Below are 25,407 nucleotides of genomic sequence, written 5' to 3' on the forward strand. Positions count from 1 at the left end.
AAGAGAAGGGGCAGATCATCCCTTCTGACATTTTTTTTTTTAAGATTGGCACTTAGCTAACATCTGTTGCTAATCTTTTTTTTTTTATTCTTCTCCCCAAAGCGCCCCAGTACATAGTTGTATATTGTAGTTGTGAGCGCCTCTGGTTGTGCTATGTGGGATGGCACCTCAGCATGGCCTGATGAGCGGTGCCATGTCTGCACCCAGGATCTGACTGGCAACACCCTGGGCCGCCAAAGCGGAGCGCATGAATTTAACCACTCGGCCACAGGACTGGCCCCCCTTCTGACTTTTGAAGCAAAAAACCCTCACTAGAAAAGGGTAGGAAACTCATTTTAAGTAATATCTCATTATTTATTAATATTAAAAATGGAAAGTAAAAGGTACTTATTGAAAAACCCTCGTTTCTTACTGTCTGAATGTCCAAGTCACTGTTATATTAAAGACAAATTAGGGGCTGGCCAGTGGTGCAGTGGTTAAGTTCACATGTTTCGTTTTGGTGGCCCGGGGTTCGCCAGTTTGGATCCTGGGTGCGGACCTGGCACCGCTCATCAAGCCATGCTGTCGTAGGCATCCCACATATAAAGTAGAGGAAGATGGGCACGGATGTTAGCTCAGGGCTGGTCTTCCTCAGCAAAAAGAGGAGGATTGGCAGCAGTTAGGTCAGGGCTAATCTTCCTCAAAAAAAAATTAAAATAAAAAAAATAAAATAAAATTGATCTCTTAAAAAAAATAAAGACAAATTAGTCTTTAGAAGAAGACTGAGAGAAGGCAGTCTCCCTTGATCTTTGTCAAAGTCTCTCACATCTCACTATCCCATATTTGCCCCTGCCCTACCAAAGTACTTAATGCCTGGGAACCTAGAGAAGTATGCACAGAAGACAAAGTGGCCAGCAGGCGCAGCTTCTTTCTATCCTGGAAAGACAAAGGACATGTGATACCCACTTTGCAGATGCTTTTTATTTATTTAATACATTTTTTTCCTGTTTATAAAAATAATACATGCTTATAGCAGATTATCTGGAAAATACTAAAAATTATAAAGGAAAAAACACTCCTAATTCCATCATTCATAAACATCCACTATTAACATTTTGGTGACTTTTCTTTGCATATATTTTTACATGACTGATTGCTTCATATATACACATTTATCATTTTTTAAAACATGAGCCAAGAAATGCAAAGTCCTTGTGATTCTTTTCATCAACATGTATGAATTCTTTTAGTTTCTTGACTATTGATGGGTAATAAAAATATCCTTCACTAATTTCTTATTTCTCATTCTTTTTTCCTTTTATTGTTTTAAAATATGCTATTTTGCATATATAAAAGAATACATGTAATCTATGTGTAGGTTATAAACCAGATAAGGAATATCTATGGACCCTCTGCCAATCTAAGACCTAGAATTTATCAATAATTTATGTAAGAATCTACATGTTGTTCTCCTATCTCATCCCCTTCCCAAATATTGTTTAACCTAAATTAAAATAATCAAATCAAATTAAACATTTGAAAATTTTAACCCATCAAATAGTTTTTCATTGATGCTAATATAAAGCCCACTTTTCTTGTTTTGTTTGTGTGCGGGGGTGGGTTTTTTGTTTTGTTTTGTTTTTTGGTGAGGAAGAGTGGCTGTGAGCTAACATCTGTGCCAGTCTTCCTCCTCTATTTTGCATGTGGGATGCCGCCACAGCATGGCTTGATGAGTGGTGGATGCGTAGCTGCCTGGGATCCCAGACTGCAACCCCAGCTGCTGAAGCACAGCACCTGAACCTAACCATTACGCCACCCTGGCCAGCCCCATAAAGCCCACTTTTTTGTTAGTAAAGTTTCTATTAAGTATTTGTGTTGTGAATTGACCACACTGCAAGGTATAAACTGTTTTCCTTGTGGTGGTTCTAACCTTGATCCCAACCTGTTTTCCTAGGCTGCTTCCTGTACCAACTTCTAAATTCTTCTGTTCAGTTTCAAAGTCCAAGGCCAGTGTGACAGTCCAAGGTTTGCTAGTACTGTATAATTGATGCGTGGAAAAAAGAGACCGCCTGTATTCTGATCTTTTTAAAATTCTCGATTTAGGAATGATGTGTAGGATTAAGAGAGGCATTCATCAGTGTTAATGCTGACGATCAGTGGTTTTCTAAGAACTCATGACGTGAAAAGGCTTTAAAAGGGTGGCAGAGTTCCTGCTCTGTAACTTAACTGTGTGACCTTGCACAATTTATACATACCCCCGCCCTAGTTTTTCTCTCATTTCTTAATAGGAATTACAACAACTTGCCCACCTTACTGGGCTATTTGTGAGGTTCAGTAGTGTTTGGGAGCATATGTTGTAAACGAAACTCCTACCAAATGGTAAGTAATTATTTAAAAAGAAAGAAAAATGCCCTTGAAGTACTGTGCGAAGGATGAGACTGTTCGGCCTGTTTCCGTAACTAGGCGCTGCAACAGCTGAGACGCTCGGGAAAGCTGCTGTCTGGCCCCTAGGCACCTTCCGTGAATGTGCAGAAAGGGGGGTTTCTTCCCGCCCTGAAACCGTAGTGTTTCTGACAGTGACTGTTCTTAACTGTCCCCGTGGAATCCACTTTCCTCCAAGACAAAGTTACCCACTACCGAACACCTAGTCCTTTCCAGGATCACCACGAAAATCGCCTCAGGACCGGCCCGGCCCCTGACTCCTCCCCCTACCCACAATGCACCTCTCCGTTCCCTATAGGTGGCTGCCCTGACTCGTGGCGCCCGGCGGAGCGCGCTCCCGCATGGCGCATGCGCAGAGAGCAGCCCCAGCTGTTTTTCTTCGTGGCAGCGGCGACGAGCGGAAGTTCTTGGGAGCGCCAGTTCCGTCTGTGTGTTCGAGTGGACAAAATGGCGAAGATCGCCAAGACTCACGAAGGTAAGCGGTCTACCCCTAGTTACGCGTCTTCTCCGCCGCCCAGCCGGCTAAGACTGTCTTCCTAGGGTTCTGCGTCTTGCTGTGGTTGCTTTGGTGGGTGCCGAGCCCGCGCTTCGGGACCCAGCTCGTCTCCTCGGCGCCAGCGGCGCAGGCCACTGCTCCGCGTAATGGCGTCCTCCTGGTACACCCCGACAGGCGCTTTGTTCCGTGTTGGGTGCCGCTGCTTCGGAGTAGCTTCTTCTCTCTGACCAGGGGCGTCGTTTACACGGCCGCTGGGGAGGCGTCCAGGCAAGGGCTCGGGAGGCGGGCATGCGAGCAGGGTCACTGGTCTCTCAGAATTGTCGTCGGCGCAGTTTGCGCACAGGCGAGTCGGGAAGCTGTGGCGGCGGCCGCGCTTGGCAGCCCTGGGTCGTCTTCGGGCAGCCCAGGCCCGGTGCTCTTCGCCTCGGCTGCTTTCTGTGTCTTCAGGCGTCTAAGATACTTTCTTCTTCTTTTTTTTTAACAAAATGATTTGGGAATAAAATGTGGTAGTTTTTTCCTTCCTTGATCGCTTTTAGTATAATTTTGGTCTTTTTCTTGGGATACTGATTATTGGTGGAAGAGGGAAAAGCACATTACTTGTATTAATGGTCAAAGCTTTCGAAATAGTTGATCATTTTATGGAATACGAAGTATACAAAATTAGGAAAATGTTGGGAATAGGCTGGAGTCTTATCAGGGAGTATCCAGAAGTGGCAGGAAATAGGATCACTTTTCAGAAAAGATGAGGCATGGGAAGTTGGAGCTGCGTTCCTTGATTTCTGACTTGGAATCTGAAATTTTCATCAAGCACGAGTTTTGTTTCACAAGTCGTTTCTAGGTGCACGGCTCGGTGTTAGGTCTGTGAGATGTAACAGAGAGTAAGGCCATCAAAAGTTTTACAGTCTAGTGGGGAAACAGGTGTGTGTACTTCTTCGTTCTTTTATGAGGCAAATGAATGCTTAAGTAAAAGTAGAAGCAGCTTGTTCTGGGAACCTGGGTAACGGAGTGATTAATTTATGCTTGGAGTTATTTGTAGAGGAGGTGGCCGTAGTCTAAAAAGATCAATTGGTTTTAAATTAGGGGAGGACATTTGAGCCTGACGGAACATCTTGTATCAAGGCAGTAAGTGCTGAAATGTGTGTTTGAGTAGTTGGCTGTGGCAGGAAAAGAGGGTGCAAAGAGGGAAAAATTAGATGAATCTGGAAAGATTGGTTGGGACCAGAATGTGAATGGCATTGAATAGTTGCATAGCCCGTACGAATTGAAGTCCAGCTTTCTGCAACTTAGGAAACATGCTAATGAATTGGCGATGACTTTAATATTCTTATTCTCGTTTGGTGTTTAGGATTTAAACATTGGTTAAGCCAGAAGCGTTTTTAGGTACTTCTTATTCTGTCTTTAGGCTATCTCAAACATACTTTCTGCAGAATATTAGCAAATGTAAAGATGTTGCTATTTTTGTTCATTCAGGAGTAGATTATTCATTTGGGGCATTTTTTGGCTTTGATTACTCGTTTATTGATATTTTTATGGTACAGTACTTTAGGACAGGAAAATCAAAGTTCTGATCAGTTTTCCTGCATTTTATAAACCTAGTTAAAACCTTTGGTCTACAGAAGATTGCACTTCGTTGGCCAAGATGATTTTATTTGGGATTATGCATCAATATAAATTAACTGATGCCATAAAGAAAATATTAGAACATTGAGTTTAACACCTGAGCACTATCTGTACAAGACACTGTCCATCCCTGTCGAGTGTAACACAGAGGGTGATAAATGTTTAGTACAAATAGACATAGTGTTTACATAGTTTCTTGCTCCCTTCCTCGTGACATTTTCTTGGAGAACTCTAGTCGTTCACGGTTCATCTCTGTTTTCACTAAGCCATCTCTGATAACCTGGAACAGAATTCGTTCCTTGGGTTTTTTTTGTTTTTTTGTGCTACTATAGCATTCTATAAATCTTTATTGTATTACTTAGAATATTCTATTGTATTAAGGTTTTCTCTTCCACTTTGAGATTATTGTGTACAGGAACTGTACTTTAGTATCCCCACTACCTGGTACATAATGGGTGATGAATATCTTATGAGTATTTATTGAGAGATTATACTGAAAGTATTCAGAGAATTTCACAGAAAGGAGGCACTTAAACTGGCCTTTGAATGATTGGGTAGGTTTGGGTACATCTCTTTGGCTGAGATAGATGGGAAGTAAGACTTCTTAATATACTGGGAATCTCCTGAGCTGAGATGAAGAAATGTTAGGTAGTATCAAATTAGGGACGGCTTTGAATGCTGAGCTAGGTTTGACTTTGGCTTTCCAATGACTACAGAATAAAGTGCCCTCCTCCTTTTCCCAGGTAACAGGTTACTTCTGTGTTTTAGGAACACCATTGGTTGTAGCATGAAGGATGACTTAGAGTAAGAGCAACCATTCTTAGGCTTTTGAAGTAGTTGAGAGGAGGACTTGAATTTGAATCTCACTGGAACAACTTTTAAAAATGTGTAATACTTGTTTAATTTTTGTTTTGGAGCTGTCCATCATCATGTTGCTTTATTATATAATATTTTCATCTTAAATGTTGCTGGTAAAGACATTTCTTTGTTGTACTTTGTAATTTATTTTTAAAGTTATGGCTGCACCAGTAGTTTGTAATTGAGTCTTGTGAGGTAATAATATTGATTATTATACCTTCCTATATGGTTCTTTTCTTGGGTTATTGCATGAGCCAAACTGATTAATTTTTTTCTTGCTGTTGTATTGCTTTCATATATTTCTGTTAGGGTCAGCCCTTGACATCCTCTTGAACTAACTCAGTTATTTTTTACCCTGGTCATTGTGCCTTGTGCTTTTCAGTATTGACGTACAAAAGAGAGCTGGACTTACTCAAATCAAGTATAATCTTTTGGACCTTTCTGCATGTTAAATTGTGTCAAATGTATACAATTATTAATGTGCATAATCTTGCCATCCGGCAGTTCTTCAGGTATTGCTGACTTTGGCAAACAAGGGAACACACTCTTTTCTGTTTTGGAAAGGGGGAAATGGATTATCCAAAAATCACAAATATTGGCTTGTTTTGCCACTATTCTTTAAATGGACTTTTGGGGACATCACACAACTGAAAAAGTTTTTTCCCGTAATTCTTTGCTTGTAATATGGCTGGAATAGTCATTTTATTATTCTGCTTCTGAGATTTTTATTTTCCTGTGTTTGGAATAGTTATTGTTTTGGTTTTGTAGTCTTCAACTATGAATGTTGCTAGTAAAAATAAAAAGGAGGAGAAGTTGCTTAAAGATTTTGAAAAAGGTTTTTTTCCTGTAGGATTATTTCGGAATTGATTTAATTAATGTTAGTTAGTAATCAATCATTTAGGAATTGTTGTCTGTAGTGTTCAGTAAAATGATTTACCACTATAGTTAGTTGTAATATTGGGGTTTTGTTTAAGGAACAGACCGAGAGTTGGCATAGGGAATATACTTTCTATTTTTCTGGATCTTTTAGTAGTCTCATATTTGAGAAATCCTTGCTCCACATTTTGCTTCTGGCTGGTGGAGAATAGATGTCACTTATGGACCAGACTAAAAGGTGTCATTGTGTGTTAACATCTGAAGACCTCTGTAACACTTAAGGGACAGTGATCAGAACATTGCTACAAGCTGGGCTTAGCAATATCTGAGACGCAGAAAAAAGAAAAGGTACAGAAGGGGAAAGCAGTAGAGGGACAGAAATGGTGGGAATTAGGTAAATATTTCCATCTCTGTGACCTGTGGTAGTTTATCTCAGAGTTTGATATTTAGGTCTTAGTTTAAAATATAAACAGTAGGTTAGATGTTGTCCACTTGGAAAAAGCCCCCCAGTTCTGCAGTACTTTTTTTTTAAAGATTTTATTTTTTTCTTCTTCTCCCCAAATCCCCCCAGTACATAGTTGTGTATTTTTTAGTTGTAGGTGCTTCTAGTTGTGGCATGTGGGACGCCGGCTCAGCATGTCCTGATGAGTGTTGCTGTGTCTGCGCCCAGGACCTGAACCGGCGATACCCTGGGTCACCTGCAGCAGAGCTCGTGAACTTAGCCACTCGGCCACCGGGCCGCCCCAGTACTCTTTTTTGATATCAAATTCAATTCCCACATAAAACATTCGATATATTTATGTCAGAAAATCTTTGTAATTTTAACATTTATTACATTTTTCTGGTTATAAAAGTAATATGGTAATTTTTAAGTAAATTAAAAATGGAAATGTGTTTATTTTTTTAAAGCTTCTTTCTTGTGAGGAAGGTTGGCCCTGAGCTAACATCTGTTGCCACTCTTCTTTTTTTTTTTGGCCTTCCTAAAGCCCCGATACATAGTTGTGTATCCTAGTTGCAAGTCATTCTAGTTCTTGTATGTGGGATGCCACCACACCGTGGCGTGATGAGCGGTGAGTAGGTCCTGCTCAGGATCCGCCCCATGAACCCTGGCCCACCGAAGCTGGATGTGTAAACTTAACCACTCAGCCACGGGGCTGGCCCTGGAAATTTATTTTTTGAATGTATTGAGATTTCAGATGGACTAGTTCACAAATACATTTTATTCATTGATTCCCATTGTTAAATAACGTCTGTCTTCTAGGGAAGGGTTTATTCTCTGATAGTTGAAAGTATTCTTAGGATCAGAATTCCCCTCCAGAAAGAGGAGTCTCAGTTGAATAAAGACGTTTTGTTCTGTAGATTGTTGGAGCAAATTTAGTTTCTAAAATGTATGTTTCTATCTGACATTCAGAAGACTTTACATTACCATTAGCAAGATCAGTAAAACCAGAGAAGAAAAAAGATGACAAAGATTCAGTGGTGCTGGAACTTTTAAGGTTAAAGGTATTACATAAAAGAGCTAAAAATTCTTTTATGTGTAGCAGAGGACTCCATTTCAGAGAAGAGAGAGCTTTTATTTTCTGTTGTGTGGAGTCAGAGGTCTTGATTTCAAGGGGCTGGAAGAAAGAAGAACCAGGAATGGGAAAAAAAGGGTGAAAACTTAAGAAAACCGTGCTTACAATTTTTTAAACTTTTTATAGAAAACTGCAAACATATACAGAAATAGAATAGGGAAGTGAACCCATGTGTTTTCCCCTCACCTAGCTTCAACAGTTGTAAATGTAGGGCCACTTCTGTTTAATGTATACACTATTCCCTTCCACCTTTCCCATTATTTTCAAGCAAATCCCAGATGTATCGTTTTATTGATTCATTTTTCAATGTGTACCTCTAAAATATAAGGACTTAAACATACCATTATTGCATCTAAAATTAATGTAAGAATATATCCAGTCTGGGTTCAGTTTTGCCAGTTGCCTTATAAACATTTTTTTTCCCAGTTTGTTTCAGTCAAGTTCCACATAAAGTCTGTACATTGTAATTAGTCTTAAATCTTTATGTTCCTCCTCCATCTCTTTCTTTTTCCTTGCAGTTCATTTGTTGCAGCACCCGTGTCCTGTAGTTTCCCCCCGGTCTGGAGGGAAAGGGGGAGAGGGCAATAAAAACACCCAGGACTTCCTCTTAGACTCTCCCACCGCTACTGCTGCCATCAAGATTGTCAGGAGGCCCACAAGCAAGGGAAGCTCCAAGAAGAGCACAGTTCTGAAATCATACCTCAGGTTTAGGTTGGGCTAGCCATGGCAAGGAAATCCAACAGAGGACTTGCAAATTCAGGTGCCCTCCCACTATAATTTTAATGACAATGAATGTGCTTCTCACAGTTTTCCAACAAACTTAACTGCTACCTGAAATACTTTTTTGTGTGAGTCCTACTGATACATGTACCTTAAAATAGGAATACCAACTTAAGAAAAACCTCATTGTTGACAATTTAGCCTCAAGGCTCCTCCTTTAGTGAGGCTCTTTCTTGCAGGTGCTCTGGTAAATACAGGTCTGATACTTAAGTAGTACTTTGATTTCTTATCTAAGACTTTTTTTTAACCACTTCCTGGCATAAACTGGAGATTTGAAGGACTACCCCTAACTTGAATTTTAGGATTCTGAATCTATTGTCAAAATAGAGAATTTCTGCTGTCTTTTTGTTTGTTTTCTTTTCTAGATTGGCGCCTGAGCTAACATCTGTTGCCAGTCTTCTTTCTTTTTTTCTTCTTCTTCCAAAGCCTCCCAGTACATGGTTGTATATTCTACTTGTAGATCCTTCTGGTTGTGCTATGTGGGATGCCGCATGCCTCTCCATGACTTGATGAGCGGTGCTAAGTCCGCATCCTGGGCCACCAAAGCAGAGCATGTGAACTTAACCACTTGCCCCTGTGGCTAGCCACCCTGCTGTTTTTTTAAATATTCAGCATCAGTAACCAAGAGTCCTACCATATATGCCTCTTCCCTTCACAGATTTTACTGGAGATGTGGGTCAGGTCAGGTCAGCTTGGGTGGGGAACAGAAGGCCTTCATCTAGAAAGTCAGGTAATTTAGAAATTCATATTAGGTATTTCTGCCTCCTGATACCCTTTTCTTTAACGCCGTAAAATTGGAATTACTAATCTCACTTATCCCAGCTTTTTTTCATTTTACTTATTCTCTTAATCTCTCTCTCCCATTTCATCTCTCAGAATTTTTCTTGCTCTCTTGTTCAGAATAATTCAACTCTTCTGCCTTTAAACTTGTATAAGTAAATCCACCAAACGGACGTTCTAAGTTTCTTAAAAAATTAAATATACATTTACTATTAAGACTCAGCAATCCTACTCCTAGGTATTTCTCCATATGGTATTAAAACCCATGTTCACACAAAAACTTGTACACAGATGTTTACAGCAACCTTATTTGTAGCCTCTGCAAACTGCAGACAACCTGAATGCCACTCAAATAGAGAATAAACACACTGTAGAACAGTGGAATACTACTTGATAATAAAAAGGCACAAACTTTTGATACACACAACCTGAAGACTGGAATATTTATGGATTCGGATGGATTAAAGACTGCCAGCTCTTGGCAGTTGTACTATGTGGCCACTAGGAGATCCTTGTCTCTTCTTGTCCAGTTCCTAGCAGACTGTATCCATTTTTCTTTTATCGTCCATCTAAATATCGAACTACAGGGAGTCTAAATTGGGAAAGGATTAGGCAGGATCCGAGGATTTGTTCTTCTTGGTCGTAATTGAAATAAGGAGAGGTTAACATATATCATGTCCTCCTTTCTCTGCTTCCTCGTCTTTAATATTTTGCACTTCTAGCTATTCTTTTTGGTATGTTCCCCCTCATTTCTTTTTCATACTTGCCAGTAAATCTTATGTGTTGATCATTTGTTCTCAGAAATTATCTATTTGTTCATCTTTAGTCAGTTCGTGTTTAAGAAAGTACATGAAGACCTACATATCAGTAGCTATAGTTTAGTGTTAGAGAGCTTTGGAAATAAGGAGTTAGAGCATTTTTGTCTTTCCCAGAGATGTAAAATGTTTATAAAATTTGAAACTGGAATTTTAGAAAACTGCTGGCGTGGATGGAGCGGATAAAAATTTGGAAAATTACTTTTAATGATTTCCACAGATAGAATGTTGCCTTTTTATTATGAAATAGTATAACTTGTAGAAAAGTGTAGGAAAAAATATAAAGAACACAGTGTAACCCGTTGCCCAGGTTTACCAGCTCTTAAAATTTTGCCATGTTTATTCCACAGATTTTATTTATTTTGGAAATGAAACATGACAAACACAAAGTTACCTTATTTATGAATGTTATGATATATTTGTTCATAAGCATTTGAGTGCTTTGGTATTTTGGCACATAGTTTGTTAAGAAATAATTACTGATTTTTCTAGTTTTTATTTATTCTTGCATAACAAACTGCTGAGTTTCATGGGATCTGTTGTCTTAATTTTGTGGATAACATGTTTGTGTAAATGTGCTGCAGTTTACAATGCATAAACAAAACCAACTAGTTTTTTGGACTTTTTGTCCGTAGTTTCAAGCAGATACAGAAACATTGAATTATACAGCGTGTAGAAATTTAGTAGTGAACTCCCCTCAGAGTTAGTTCACTACAAATAGCTGCCTAGCCCCAGAAGACCTTGAGCTAGGTAATTTTGTTGCTAAATTTTTGTTTAATAGGAATCCAGTCATGATATACATAAGCTTTATACAAACACTAATTCAATTCAGTACATTCATAGGTAGAAAACTCTGTTGCTGATCAATAAGTACGTGAAATCAATAGGTAAAATTCAGTATATGAAGGTAGCTCCTGAATTAAATGTGTTATCCAAATAAAGGACTGGCCGCTGACAACTTAAGAGTGGAAAAATTCTTTAGAAGGAAAATAAGAAAGCTGTTTGTGATATATTAAGTGGGGGAAAATCAAGCCGCACAGTGGTATGTATAGTATGCCAATTACTGTGAGTCGATACCCCTTTCCTGTTTTTAGTTGTATACGACCTAGGAAAAAGTGTAGTGATCTTCTAAGTTGGAAATTTTGGTAAGGATGGGGCGGGTCTGGAAATGGAGCGGTGAAGGGCTAAGTACCAGTTTCCTGGGGGTGTTTGTTAATAATGCAGAAACCTGGGCTCTTAAGGTGGACATTCTGACTTGGTGTTTCTGAGGCCTAGGAGTCTGTTCTCCTAACAGGTGCTTTCAGTGTAGGTGGTCAGTAGAATACAGTGATGCTGTAAAGGGGAGATTTCAGACTATTTGTCTGCCGTGATTCAGCCGTTTGTGTTTCCTGCCTGGATCCTGATGGCAGTAGCATTTGTGGTCCTGAAAAAGAACTTACTTGCTTAAAAGTGATCCATGCACCTAGTGGTTTTTAAAAGAAGTGTCAAGCATTTCAGAGATGAAAATGTTCAGAAAGGAAAAAAAAGGAAGAATGAATCTACACTCACCCTTTAGCCAATCTTGCTAACCACTGAGAGGAAAGTTTCTTCTGTATTCCAGGAAAAAGAGTGGGGTGGGGTAGGGTAGCAAATATGGATTTAAAACTTCAAAAAAATAGTGCTTTAAACATAAACAAGTAGAATAATAAAATGAAGCACCCAGCTCAATGAGGGTGTTTCTTTCTGTGATTAATAATGGTAGAGGCCCCTCGCTGCTTGGGCTGCTCTAAAGTTTTGAGGGAGCAATGCAGTAAAAAGTACTAACTATGGGGATGGTAGTGCTGTGACACACTAGAATTATTTTGAGATCTGGTTACAAACTGGGGCTGCTAAGTTCAGTAGTGAACCTCTCCATTATTTTAAGCTTCTGAGACTTCCTCCTGCTCTTACCAGACATTCCTGCTGTGCCTTGGACTGGACAATGTTATTACGTTTTCTGCTTTAAACCACACTCATCTTGAGGCATTAGGGTTTTCTCCCTTAGCTGGGACTAGAGGTTGGGTATTTGCGTTATGCCATTTGAATCTTTTCCTTTTGGTCCTTGCAAACTAGTAAATGAGGTTTTGTGTTTTTGTTTTTTTTTAAAGATTGGCACCTGAGCTAACATCTGTTACCAATCTTCTTTGTTTTCTTCTTCTTCTTCCAAAAGACCCGTGGTACATAGTTGTATATTTTAGCTATAGGTCCCTCTGGTTGTGCTATGTGGGATGCCGCCTCAACACGGCTTGATGAGCAGTGCCATGTCCACGCCCAGGATCCAAACCAGCCAAACCCTGGGCCACCGAAGCAGAGCGCAGCACTTAACCACACGGCCGCAGGGCCAGCCCCCGTAAATGAGCTTTTTAAAGTACCTGGTCAAAGGGTTTAGTTCAGTTGAAGGTAATGAGCTGGCAAGAATCGAAACATCTATTTGTTGGGCCACAGAAATCGCTGGCAATAGAAACTCTTTGTTTCTTTACACACTTATGTATTATTCACATTATTAAAATGAAACATTAGTTTGTAATGTAAACTACAAACCTGTGGTGCACAGGTACAGATAGGTAAACACCTGTTACCTGGTGTTAAGAAACACTAAAAAAAAGTTGGAAGACTAGCCTTTATTTGAAAGAGATTAAAGAAACATGACAACTAAATACAGTGCCTGGTTCTTGATTGGATCATGAGTCAAAGAAGGGAACATCTATAAAGGATGTTACTTGGACAGTTGGGGAGATTTGAAGCTGGATAATATATTAGATGATATTGTATCAAGGTTTAATTTCTGAGCATGTTAGTGCTGTTGTCCTTACACAGGAGAATGTCCTAGATTTAGAAATAACATGCTGAGATATTAGGGATTTTAAATGGTTTAGAAAACTTATATGTACATAGATTTGCTTTATCTCTTACGTACAGAAACAGTTGATGAATATAGGTGAAGAGCATGTGAGTGTTCATTGTTGTACTTTTAAAATTTTTATTTAGTCTTGGAAAAATTCTAAATTCAAAATTGGACGGAAGTTTGGGAAGCACTTGAGAAGAGTTCATATGTCCTTCACCAAGTGTGTGTCTTGTAAATGTCAGTAGAACATAGTGCTTTGGAGGGTGAGAGATGGCAAGAGTTCATTCATTCATTGAGTGCTTGAAGTGTTTCATGTTCGTTGTCTCATTTAATCCTTAAAAAAACTTTATAATTTAGGAAACTGAGACCCATAAGTTAAATAACGTATTAATTAGTAGAGAAAGGGCCTTGATTTGAAGGCAGACATTTTGATTCCAGAGCTCAGACTCTTATTAAAACTAATGTGATGATGGTTGCCGCTAAATTGTGTAGGACTCTGAATTCCGTGGTAAAGAATTTAGATTTTATCCTTTATTATTTTACTATTCAGAGTGTGATCCTAGATGTTTAGGACATCACCTGTGAGCTTGTTAGGAATGCAGAAACTTGGGTTTGATCCAGGCTTACTGCATTTTAACAAAATCCATAGATGATTTGTTGCACATTCAAGTTTGAGAACCACTCTCCATAGTACTGTTGTTTTTATGTTTCTAGTAGTGTTGAGTTTAACTAATGTTGAGTGTTGTTCTTGGTCCCTAATCAACATCGACAGTATCTTTTCAGTTGGGGAAAGATTTAGAATTCAACAACAATTTAATAAACTTCAGTAACCCACTCTGAAAGTAAGAGTAATTTGCAGTTGATGAAATAGTAAGCATCTCTTCTGTACCTGAGCATTGTCTGTTGAGGTGGAGAATGTATTAAATATATTAAAAATCAGTACTTGGTATAGTTCTACTAACTCCTTGTATGGTATAATTATTTTGAAGTTTCTGTATTTAGAAGAGTATTTTGATAATACCTAATAGAGAAATGCATTGTTTTGAGTGCTGTTTGGAAAATGAAATTATTAAGAAAGTCTGTATTAACTTTCTTACAGATATTGAAGCACAGATTCGAGAAATTCAAGGCAAGAAGGCAGCCCTTGATGAAGCTCAAGGAGTGGGCCTTGATTCTACAGGTTATTATGACCAGGAAATTTATGGTGGAAGTGACAGCAGATTTGCTGGATATGTGACATCAATTGCTGCTACTGAACTTGAAGACGTAAGTTACAAAGTATTCAAGAATCGAGTATTTTTTTGATGGAGAGCAAGAGATACAGAGGAATTTTGTGTTTGAGTCATCTGATTTAATCTGGGGAGACATTTTGGAGACTGCGAGATCTTTCTTTTGGAGGATAAAGCTGTTGAACGTGTCCTTCCTCTCTGAAGTTCAGAAGCTTCTGGAAGTGCTCAGTTCTGAATCTTTATGTTAAAGCTAGTTTGTTTATCCAGCAAAGCACCTGCAAATCATTAACCATTGTACAGTAACTCCCTGTTGTCACCTGTGGAGCTCTATCTGTAGTAGTCCATGTGAGAAGTGACTTCATTGTAATGTCATTTGTCCTTGTGACTTTTGATTTCTCACTTGTTCTTGATGATGTTTTTTTTCCCTTTGGCACCTTAATATGAATGGAATGTTTCTTGTTCCTGATATTAGTGGGATTTTTGTGCCAGTTACTTTGGAGGATGGTCACCTCATTTTGAAACACATCCCTCAAAGTGTTTCTTATATATTCCACATGGCTTGTATTTTGTCAGACCATCCCACACATCCAAATTTGGTGAAATAGCTATGCATTTTAGTGTGATTCAATAACAAACATTTTATCAACAGATAAATCTGTTTTTATCAACAGATAAAACAGATATACAGATTATCAAACTTTATTTTTATGAAATTCAAGCCACATTTTATTTTGTAGTTGGCACTTTTTAAAGAAAACAAAAAAGAAAAATTACAAAGTCCCGAAGGTAAAATTTCTAGGAGCCAATCAGACTTCTGTTTTGCATTATCATCCCGTAATGGTAGGAGACATTGACAGCTATATGTTCCAGAAACTGAGGGGAAGTTATTATTAATTTTTTTTTACAGATTTTATTTTTTTCCTTTTTCTCCCCAAAGCCCCCCGGTACATAGTTGTGTATTTTTAGTTGTGGGTCATTCTAGTTGTGGCATGTGGAACGCCGCCTCAGCATGGCTTGATGAGCGGTGCCATGTCTGCGCCCAGGATTAGAACTGGTGAAATCCTGGGCTGCCGCAGCAGAGCACGCGAACCTAACCATTCGGCCATGGAGCCAGCCCTCATTTTTAAATAAAATAAATGAGGTATTAAGATCTTCTTGTGAGTTATCCACCGTTGCACTTTTTATACTAGTAAAGTAACACCAACAGTATTGTGTTAAGACATGCTACTAGGGAAGCAAATACATTTAAAATTAATTACATATTCTTTGTTTCTGTGATTAAATCATGTTAAAAAACCATGAGTTAGGAAAACACGGAAACTGGAGACCTCTGAATAATCTGTTTGTAGTTTCCAACTTTGAAAAACAAATTTCATCATGCCTTCTGTGAGAAAACAAATGCTCAGGTTTTTCTACTCTGTACCTCCTTTATTTTAATTAACTTCCACAGAAAGCATTCCTTGTTTAATATTTTTAAAAGAATAAAGAGAACTAAATTTAATTTCTTTAATAGCTTTTTGAGTTGAGAAGAAAACCCAAGTATTTATAAGTTTTACGAACAAGGATTTAGACATCAGTCACACTGTCAGTAAGTCTTTTGATTTCATGTAGAATCTTTATTCTTTCTAATTTTTAAGTTCTGATGTTTTGTTTGTGGCTTTTTGGGGGCATTTCATTGCAGGATGACGATGACTACTCATCATCTACAAGTTTGCTTGGTCAGAAGAAGCCGGGATATCATGCCCCTGTGGCATTGCTCAATGATATACCACAGTCAACAGAACAGGTGACTTTTTTCTTTTTTTATTAAAGCCAGAGTTTATTCAGTGAAAGAAAACTGAATGTCTCAATTCCCATGGAAGTTCTCATATTTTAGGAATCAAGTTATTAGAATGTTTTGAGGAGAGTTGATTTGGGAGAATTAGAAATAATAGTTTATTTTATAAAGGTAATCATTTCATAAATACTTAAACTTTGGAAATGTGGACATGCATATTGTCTCATTTCCACATGCCTTATCTTTTCATATTAACATTTATCCATAAAATGATACAGCATATTTTTTTATCAGTAGGTAGGCATTTATTAAACATTTTTACATGTTTTATAATGTTCTGGTTTTTGTTTATCATACTCTGGTTATTTAATAAAGTGAGTATTAAGTGAGACATATCTTTTCGCAGTATGATCCATTTGCCGAGCACCGACCTCCAAAGATTGCAGACCGTGAAGATGAATACAAAAAGCACAGACGGACCATGATAATTTCCCCAGAGCGTCTTGATCCTTTTGCAGATGGTAATTGTTTCCCACTTTTCTATAAGTATTCAGAAATTTATTTGTATTAAGTTGTCTTTAGCCCTTTGATTTTTTTTGGCATGCTTCTGAATTTGCTTTTCTTTTTTAAAATCCCCCTTATAGATTTGTATAGATTTGGTTGAAGTCACAGATGCCATATTCTTCATCTTTATAATGCAAGTTTTCTTTCCAGGTAGAAGGACAAGAAAATAATGAGCCAATGCCATAGAAACGCAAAGGGTTTAAAGGTTTTTCTTTTACTTTTGTTTTGGGTACGCTTTCTATACTTTGAACAAATGTGTTTTTCTGCTCAAAATGCTTTCAAATTATTGAAAGTTTCCATTCCAAATCCTAGATTTTTAGGATTGTTACTTTTGAGAAACTGTTTCTCACATTAGAGCTCCCCCCATATTGCTCTAAATATAGTTTAGTAAACGCACCTACTTTGCTTTAAGCATAAAGTTAAGACAAAAGTATGTATACAAAGACTTTGATATTTTTAATAGTTGGAGTCTGTTTTGCTAATTTTAGGGGCATAGTGAGCCTGATGGAAGCTTTCCTCAGGTGAGTGAGTTTCAAAATCAAAATTAGGTGCCTGTTTCTTAAAATTAGATTCTGCTGCAGGTTTACAAGTTAGACTTTCAGCCTGCATGAATTAGTAGGGATATTCTTTTTTTTACTTGCATAATTGTAATTGATTTAAACATGTATGTCAGAATTCACAGGCCCATACTAACTGTCCTTAATTTCTTTCCTACAGCAGTACTGCTATATGCCAGTCCTGTCTGCATTCTTAAGGGTGCAGTTCAACACATCCTCTCTAGATTATGGTGAAAAAGTATTCCAAAGGAAGTCTTATCAGAGCTAGTGTCAGAAAGAATGACACTACCAATTGGGCATGATCTTCAGCATAGGAAATGTCTTAGAATTTTATTATTTTTTCCTAAATTATGATGCTATACTACTTTGTATAGCTAATTATCACATTTCTAAAACTAGTGTGCCTCTGTGAATCGTGTTATATACTGTTTGGGCTTCTTTAAGATATTTTGAAGTTTGAAAAGCAAATACTGAAACTTTAACCAAGAGACTAACACATCTCTTTGTACACCACTTTTCTTCTGTGTGCATCATAATAACTGGTAGAAGTAATATATTTCAAGTAATATATTTCCAGTTGTAATTTATACTTTCTAAGAAAGTAAAAATATGTTTCTGGGTCAACGAAACGTAAAAAGCATGAAGCCCTTTTTAGTAACATGGCATCAGAATAAGATTATAGGTATATTTTTAAAAATCAGATTTTCTGAACTATAACTGTTTTAAAACATTGTATGAAGAACTTACCTAGTCATAGTTATTTGTAGTCAGGATTTTAACAGCTTGCAACAGGTAATGTTTTGAATATAAATATCTTTCCAAAGTGTTACTAATGGTAAAGAGATAATTTTCTAGGCTTCTATTCTGCTGCTTGAAGTCAGAACTGCTGATGGAGACAAAGGCACGAAAGTGTACGTATTCCGGATTAGCAACCCAGGAACCCATCACTTCTGAAGACTAAACTGTGCTGTCATTTTGTTTTTATATGCATTAAAATATTTGTTTTAAACTGCTGTAGATGTTTGTGTTCAAACAGGTTAAATTGATCAGCAAACTCAATAAAAAGTAAGATGTATAATTATTAAAGTTTTCCATCAAAAAATAAATTAAATGATTATGGAATAACGTAATATTAGAGCAGGGCAGATAAATCACTTGAACCTAATTATCTTTTATTTATTGTACTCTTGTCCTGTTGCTGTTCTTTTCTGCAGGAGGGAAGACCCCTGATCCTAAAATGAATGCTAGGACTTACATGGATGTGATGCGAGAACAGCATTTGACTAAAGAAGAGGTATGTGAACCTGCTTAATATTTTGATGGTTGTGAAAGAATGTAAAGAAAGTAGAGATTGAGAGACTTTATTTCCTTTTTATTTGCTGTAGAAGTAATACTTTGATAGTATTAATAAAAATTGAGTTGAGAAAGAACCTTACTCAAAATTCTGTCCCCTCCCAAATTAAACTTTTCATATTTCTATATCCTTTTCTAGTCCCTCGTCCCTTAGCCACATATATATACATACTTATCTTATAGTGGATGTATAGTGGTGTGTGTCTGAAACCAGTGTGTAAGGGAAAAGTCATAGTTAAATCATTCCTTGAAAAACCTGTAATTCTACCCTAAGATTCAGTTTGGATATGGGTGGAGAATTCTGAACAATTCCTGTTGGCCTACAGATTGCTCCATTTTGTTTTAATAGCCTCCAAACTTTATTGTGTATATATAATAGATTTGTCTGTTGTATGGATTAAATGGGGTAATGGATCCCTGCTTTAAAATCATGGCGTAAATTAAGTGTGTTTGTTATGACTACGTTACTTACATAGTTACGGTCACTTTTTACCACTTTTCTATCTTGCTCCCTTGTCTTAATTGCTGTATGAGTTTTAAATAAAACTATTTTTCATTGAAAGTATTTTGATTCTCTACCGTTGACTGAAGATTTTACTTCACCAACTGTATAAAGTAGGGTGGTCTATGTTATAAATTCAGTACTTGCTCATCTGTTGTGCAGAAAGACATTGTATAAAACTGAAAATATAGGGGCCTGCCTGTGGCTTAGTAGTGAAAGTTCAGCGCAGTCCACTTTGGCAACCCAAGTTCGCAGGTTCCAATTCTGGGTGCAGACCTACATTGCTCATCAAGCCATGCTTTGTCAGCAACCCATGTACAAAATAGAGGAAAGATTGGCATGGATGTTAGCTCATGGCCAATCTTCCTCTCACACACACACCAAAAAACCCCCTGAAAATACGAAAAAGAGAGGGAAAATAAGGAATGGGACTACCAGTAGCATAGAAAGGAGAATGAGTGAAGAACAAAATGACATGAACCAGAAATGACTGTAATAATGATATAAAAAGATATTGAAAATGTTTTAAAGATGTTCACTGCTTATTCAAATGTTTTTCAGAGAGAAATTAGGCAGCAACTAGCAGAAAAAGCTAAAGCTGGGGAACTAAAAGTCGTCAATGGAGGAGCAGCGTCCCAGCCTCCCTCAAAACGAAAACGGCGTTGGGATCAAACAGCTGATCAGACTCCTGGTGCCACTCCCAAAAAGCTATCAAGTTGGGATCAAGCAGAGGTAATTTCTTATTTTTTATTATACTATTTTTAATCTCATGAAGTGTGTTTGTTCTCATTGACATAACAAAATACCAGAAACTGCGCAGCTTAAACAGACATTTATTTTCTCACAGTTCTGGAGGCTTAAAGTCCAAGAGCAGGGTGACAACAGGGTTGGTGTCTGGTGAGAGGTCCCTTTCTGCCTTGCAGATGGCCGCCTTCTTGCTGTGTCCTCACTTGGTCTTTTCTCTGTGCTTGCGTGGAGAGAGCAAGGGAGCTCTGGTGTCTCCTCTCTTCTTATAAGGACATCAATCCTATGAGATAAGGGCCCTACCCTATGACCTCTTGACTTCACTGAAAGGCCCAGTCTCCAAATAGGCACCATGGGAGTTAGGGCTTCAGCATACGGCTTTGAGGGAGAGGCAGTTCAGTCCATAACATGGAGTGAAAGAATGTTTCTTTTGGAATAATAAAGATAGATGTGTAAGTATATCACGTTGTGGAGGTCGAGGACAGTATAGTGAGTGGTCTTCCTCATTTTCTAGATGGATAATTTAAGCCTGTGACCACAGGTGTCAAATGGGCAACGCTCCTGCATTTCCTTGGACAGTTTACTGTTTTTGAGAATTTCTTTGGGTTTTTTGGATTTTTTATTTTGGTAAATTACGTATAACATAAAATTTACCATTTTAACCATCACTGAGTGTACAATTCAGTGGCATTAATTACACTCACAGTGTTGGACGACCATCACCACTAATTATTTCCAAAACTTTCGCCTCAAGGAAACTCTGTAATCCTTAAGCAGTAACTCTTCCCTCCCCTCGGAGAACTTCTTTATGTTATGTCAAACCTGTAATACGTCCCTACCTGCTTCCTTTTTAGTTGGTGACTTTGATTCCTGTTTTTCCCCCAAATAGAAAAAATAAAAAAAACTTACGCATGTTTCCTCTATGAAATTTACCAGTGTGCCTCTGTCTGTTCTCATCTACTCTGCTTTCCATTCTGTTAAAATATGAACGGTTGGTGCAGGTTGACCATCTAAAGCTAACCCTTCCGCTTCTGTGCTGTTTCCCATGCCCTCTTACTAGTCAAGGGCACTCATGTAGCATCAGTTTTTCCTCTGTACTCTAGGTTATTACCATCTATAAAAACATTTTACCCGTTTTCTTTTCTTTTTCTTTCTTTTTTTTTTTACTGAGGAAGATTGGCCCTGAGCTAACGTCTTTGCCAGTCTTCCTCTATTTTGTATGTAGGTCACTGCCACGGCATGGCCGCCAACGAGTGGTGTAGGTCCACAGCGCCTGGAAACTGAACCCAGGCTGCTGAAACAGAGCACACTGAACTTTACCACTAGGCCAGGAGGCTGGTCCCCCATTTTCATCTTTAAAGAAAAACAAACAAAAAACTGCAGGAAACCGTCCTTTGACTTTCGCATCCCCTTTCAGCTACCATCCCATTTCTGTCTCCTTTTGCCACAAAAACTCATGCTTTGAATCAGTTGTCTGTACTTGCTCTCTTGGCTTATCTAGTCTTTTGCTTGCACTACTCCACCAAAACATCTCTTGTCAAGATTACTCGACCTGCTTGTTGCTAAATCCAAAGATCAAGTCTCAGTCCTCGTATTACCCAGCGTATCAGTAGCATTTGACATTCCTTGATACTCTTTTCTTTCTTAGCTTCAGTCTCTCTTGATTCTCTTTTTTTTTGAGGAAGATTAGCCCTGAGCTAACTACTGCCAATCCTCCTCTTTTTGCTGAGGAAGACTGGCCCCAAGCTAACATCCGTGCCCATCTTCCTCTGCTTTATACACGGGACGCCTACCACAGCATGGCTTTTGCCTAGGGGTGCCATGTCCGCAGCTGGGATCTGAACCGGTGAATCCCGGGCTGCTGAGAAGTAGAACGTGCACGCTTAACCACTGCGCCACCTGGCCGGCCCCTCTCTTGATTCTCTTAATATCCCTCACTGGCTGCTGTTCCTCAGTCGTGTTTGCTGGATATTCCTCAGCTTGCTTGACTTTGTGGTCTTCTAGGGCTCAGTCCTTGGACCTCTTTTCTATCTAAACTCACTCTGTAGGATCTCATTCCTGTCTTTGCATACTGTCTCTGTAAGACAACTCCCAAATTTACAAATCTGCCCCCTAATTCTGTGTTCCTTGGACCTGACATGTTTACTTGGATGTTTAGTAAGTGTTTCAGAGTCAACATTTCTAAAATAAAATTACTGATTTTCTCTACTCATTCACCCCTCTCCACCCTACACCCCTGTCTGTCGGCTCAAACCAAACCCTTAGGAGTCATTTCAGGGCCGTCCTGTACTCCTTTCTTAGTTCTCTTACCCCCTATCCTATCCATAGTTGGCCCCACCTTTAAATACCTTCAGAATCTAGCCACTTTTCATGACCTCTGTACTGTTCCCACTATTGACTCTAGCATGGCTTGACTACTGCAGATTTATTTACAAATCAGGAACAATCTGTCAGACCATGGCAGTATTTTCCCAAATCCAGAATTGGGAAATACTAAACTTTAATACATAATTTCCCAATAATTTAGTTTAAGATAGTTCCTGAGGACTTCCCATTTGCTTGCTGACTTGTGAGAAGATTTGGTTCTGCAGACTGTGAATTATTATTAACTTCAATTCTGTGGTTGACATTCAGCACTAGTTTTAAAAACTTGGGGGGCCGGCCCGGTGCTGCAGTGGTTAAGTGCGAATGTTCCGCTTTGGTGACTCGGAGTTCACCCGTTCGGATCCCGGCTGTGGACATGGCACCAGTTGGCAAAAGCTGTGCTGTGGTAGGCATCCCACATATAAAGTAGAGGAAGATGGGCATGGATGTTAGCTCAGGGCCAGTCTTCCTCAGCAAAAAGAGCAGGATTGGCAGCAGTGAGCTCAGGGCTAATCTTCCTCAAAAAAAAAAACTTGGAAAGAGAAACTTGTCCTGCTGGTATTTGTTTAACTGTATGCTCGTGATAATTAGACGCAAGATAGATGTCTGTCTTATAAAAACTAGAGATTCAAACCATGTTTTCTTTTGTTCTGTTCATTTAACACAACTCTATCCTAATCATGACTGTGGGAATTATAATGGATAATAGGAAGAATTTATTTCTAACCTGATTGAATAGGAGGGGCAGTTGCCAGAAATGAGATTTTGAACAATTTATGTGCTTTACCCACCTAATTGAGAATTTCTCAACATTTTTAAAGAAAAAAATACCACGTCATAAATTTGTTCTGGTATTTATGCACATTTGCAAGCATAAAGTTAGATAAAACTCTTGTGTTGGATAGAGCATCCAACTTTAAAACAAATACATAAAAGTATATTACAAAATCTATACTAATGAGTATAGGTTTATGCATACTTTTATGAGCTATTATTTAAATTCAAATTTTGTTTTGCTTACACTAAATCTCCTGCTACTTTGATATGACACTGTGCGGGTTCTTTTGCTGTCATGTGCTGTCTGATGCCCTACATCATGTTCTGCTTGTCTCTATTTGAACTGCAATGGAACCTTTGATTACTTAAATCCACTTTTAATCTTTTTTCACTAATTTTTCCAGCATCAGTTAGAGTAATAGTATCACACATATTGTAAATGTAAAATATCAAGGATTGAAATCATGTGGCAGTATCTAGTTATAAAATAATTTACCCAGATCATCCAGAACATACCTATGTTAATTAAAGACACTCAACGAAAACACAAAAATAGTTATTTCTTAGTGAGGACTCATCAGTATACGTCCCTGTGTTGGTACAATTAAACATTGATACAATTAAAGCTGAAATTCTTTGATTACAGATTACAGAGAGAAGCCGTAGTGATTTTTCCCAAAGTTATGGAGCCATTAGTGGCATATCCAAGCTTCATACCCAAAATACATTGTTTTGTATTTAGGAGTTTTTTTGTATCTAGAGATTTTTCACTGCTTCAAATTAAGACTTTATGAATTGTTCTTAGCCATAAACATATTTGATAGAAAGTAGGTATCTTTTAAGCAGAAGGATAATCTACTCTAATTCATAGAGACTAGAACTGAAACATTTATTTTTTTAGAATTTAACAGAAATTTTCTAGTTATTTTTATGTGAGTGTGTAGGTGTTTGAAATAATTTTGTTTTTTGCTTTGTTAAGACACCCGGACATACCCCTTCCTTAAGATGGGATGAGACACCAGGTCGTGCAAAGGGAAGTGAGACTCCTGGAGCAACCCCAGGCTCAAAAATATGGGATCCTACACCTAGTCACACACCAGCGGGAGCTGCTACTCCTGGACGAGGTGATACACCAGGCCACGCGACGCCAGGCCATGGAGGCGCAACTTCCAGTGCTCGTAAAAACAGATGGGATGAGACCCCCAAAACAGAAAGAGGTACTTCTTGTGGAGTCTGAGTGTGTGTTTGGGTGAAACCTTGATTTGAAGAGTATGTTTGTAGGCCGATAGCTTGCCCTCTTGTTCTGGGTGGACGGGTAGATCATATGCCTATTTCTTTTCACTTTGTGAACATGTTTAAGATTTATTTTAGGAAGAACATTAGGAGAAAGTCAAGTTTGTAGACCATAACCTTTTGTTTTTTATTGTGGTAAAATACACATAAAATTTACCCTTTGCACCATTTTAAGTGTACAATGCATTGCCATTAAGTACATTCACAGTATTGTTTAACCATCACCACTATTCATTTCTAGAACTTTTTCATCATCCCAAACAGAAGCTCTGTACCCATTAAACAATAACTCCCCATTCCCTCCTCCTCCTAGTCCCTGGGAACCTCTGTTCTACTTTATGTATAAACTTGTCTCAGTGTCTTGTTTTTTGTGTAAACTGTCGGAAGCTGTATTTCATTACCGTTTATGAGATTGGCTTTGGCAAGTTAAGATTTAATAGTACATTTCCTATATTAAAATTTCATGAAGAATTTTTAATGACATGGGAGAGTGTTGAATTTGTAATGGATGAAGGAAGAAGTGTAGAATTGTGTGTGTAGAGTAATCCCATCTCTATGGGCAAATGAGAAGCGGCTCAGGACACAGAAAGTGGCTATCTCTGGGTTGCGATAAAAGTGCTTTGTTCTATTGTCCTTTTCCTCAGTGGCTACTGTGTATTGTTTTTGTAATCAGTGGAAAACAAACAGAAAATAGTGAAGGAGGATAAATATGAAATGAAACACTGAAACTTTTAATGGATCTCCATTTTAGAAATCTCCTGTTTTTGAACTTGATCAGTTTGAGTATGTTAGCTGTTTGAGAGTAAACAGTAATTTTTTGCTGATCATTAAAATTTTACACTTATTCGCTCTTTTTCTTTAAAGATACTCCTGGACATGGAAGTGGATGGGCTGAGACTCCTCGAACAGATCGAGGTGGAGATTCAATTGGTGAAACACCAACTCCTGGAGCCAGTAAAAGAAAATCACGTTGGGATGAAACACCAGCTAGTCAGATGGGTGGAAGCACTCCTGTTCTGACCCCTGGAAAAACACCAATTGGCACACCAGCCATGAACATGGCTACCCCTACTCCAGGTAGAAAGAAACTCTCTCCTTGAAAATAATATTTTTTTCCTAGAAATATTTTGAATTTTTTTTTTGTGGTTTTCTGTGCTCTGTTAA

The 25,407-nt window shown here is 38.3% G+C and overlaps 1 protein-coding gene across 2 annotated transcripts in view; it reads left to right on the plus strand.

Moving 5' to 3' along the window:
* LOC124233467 (splicing factor 3B subunit 1) overlaps positions 1–25,407 on the plus strand; it is a 54,242-nt gene that overhangs the window by 15,826 nt on the left and 13,009 nt on the right. Inside the window, exons 2-9 of one of the 2 annotated variants that reach the window (XM_046650571.1) lie at positions 2,720–2,896; positions 14,183–14,349; positions 15,994–16,098; positions 16,496–16,610; positions 18,425–18,504; positions 19,627–19,797; positions 23,930–24,167; positions 25,108–25,320. In XM_046650571.1, coding sequence (XP_046506527.1) covers positions 2,770–2,896; positions 14,183–14,349; positions 15,994–16,098; positions 16,496–16,610; positions 18,425–18,504; positions 19,627–19,797; positions 23,930–24,167; positions 25,108–25,320 — 1,216 coding nt within the window. In that variant the 5' untranslated portion in view covers positions 2,720–2,769. Of the gene's footprint in view, positions 1–2,719; positions 2,897–14,182; positions 14,350–15,993; positions 16,099–16,495; positions 16,611–16,660; positions 18,122–18,424; positions 18,505–19,626; positions 19,798–23,929; positions 24,168–25,107; positions 25,321–25,407 lie in introns of those variants that run through there. The other variant, XM_046650572.1, reaches the window with a different exon arrangement.

The sequence above is a fragment of the Equus quagga genome, unplaced genomic scaffold (genome assembly GCF_021613505.1).
Source record: "Equus quagga isolate Etosha38 unplaced genomic scaffold, UCLA_HA_Equagga_1.0 203_RagTag, whole genome shotgun sequence".
In the NCBI taxonomy this organism is placed as follows: domain Eukaryota; kingdom Metazoa; phylum Chordata; class Mammalia; order Perissodactyla; family Equidae; genus Equus; species Equus quagga.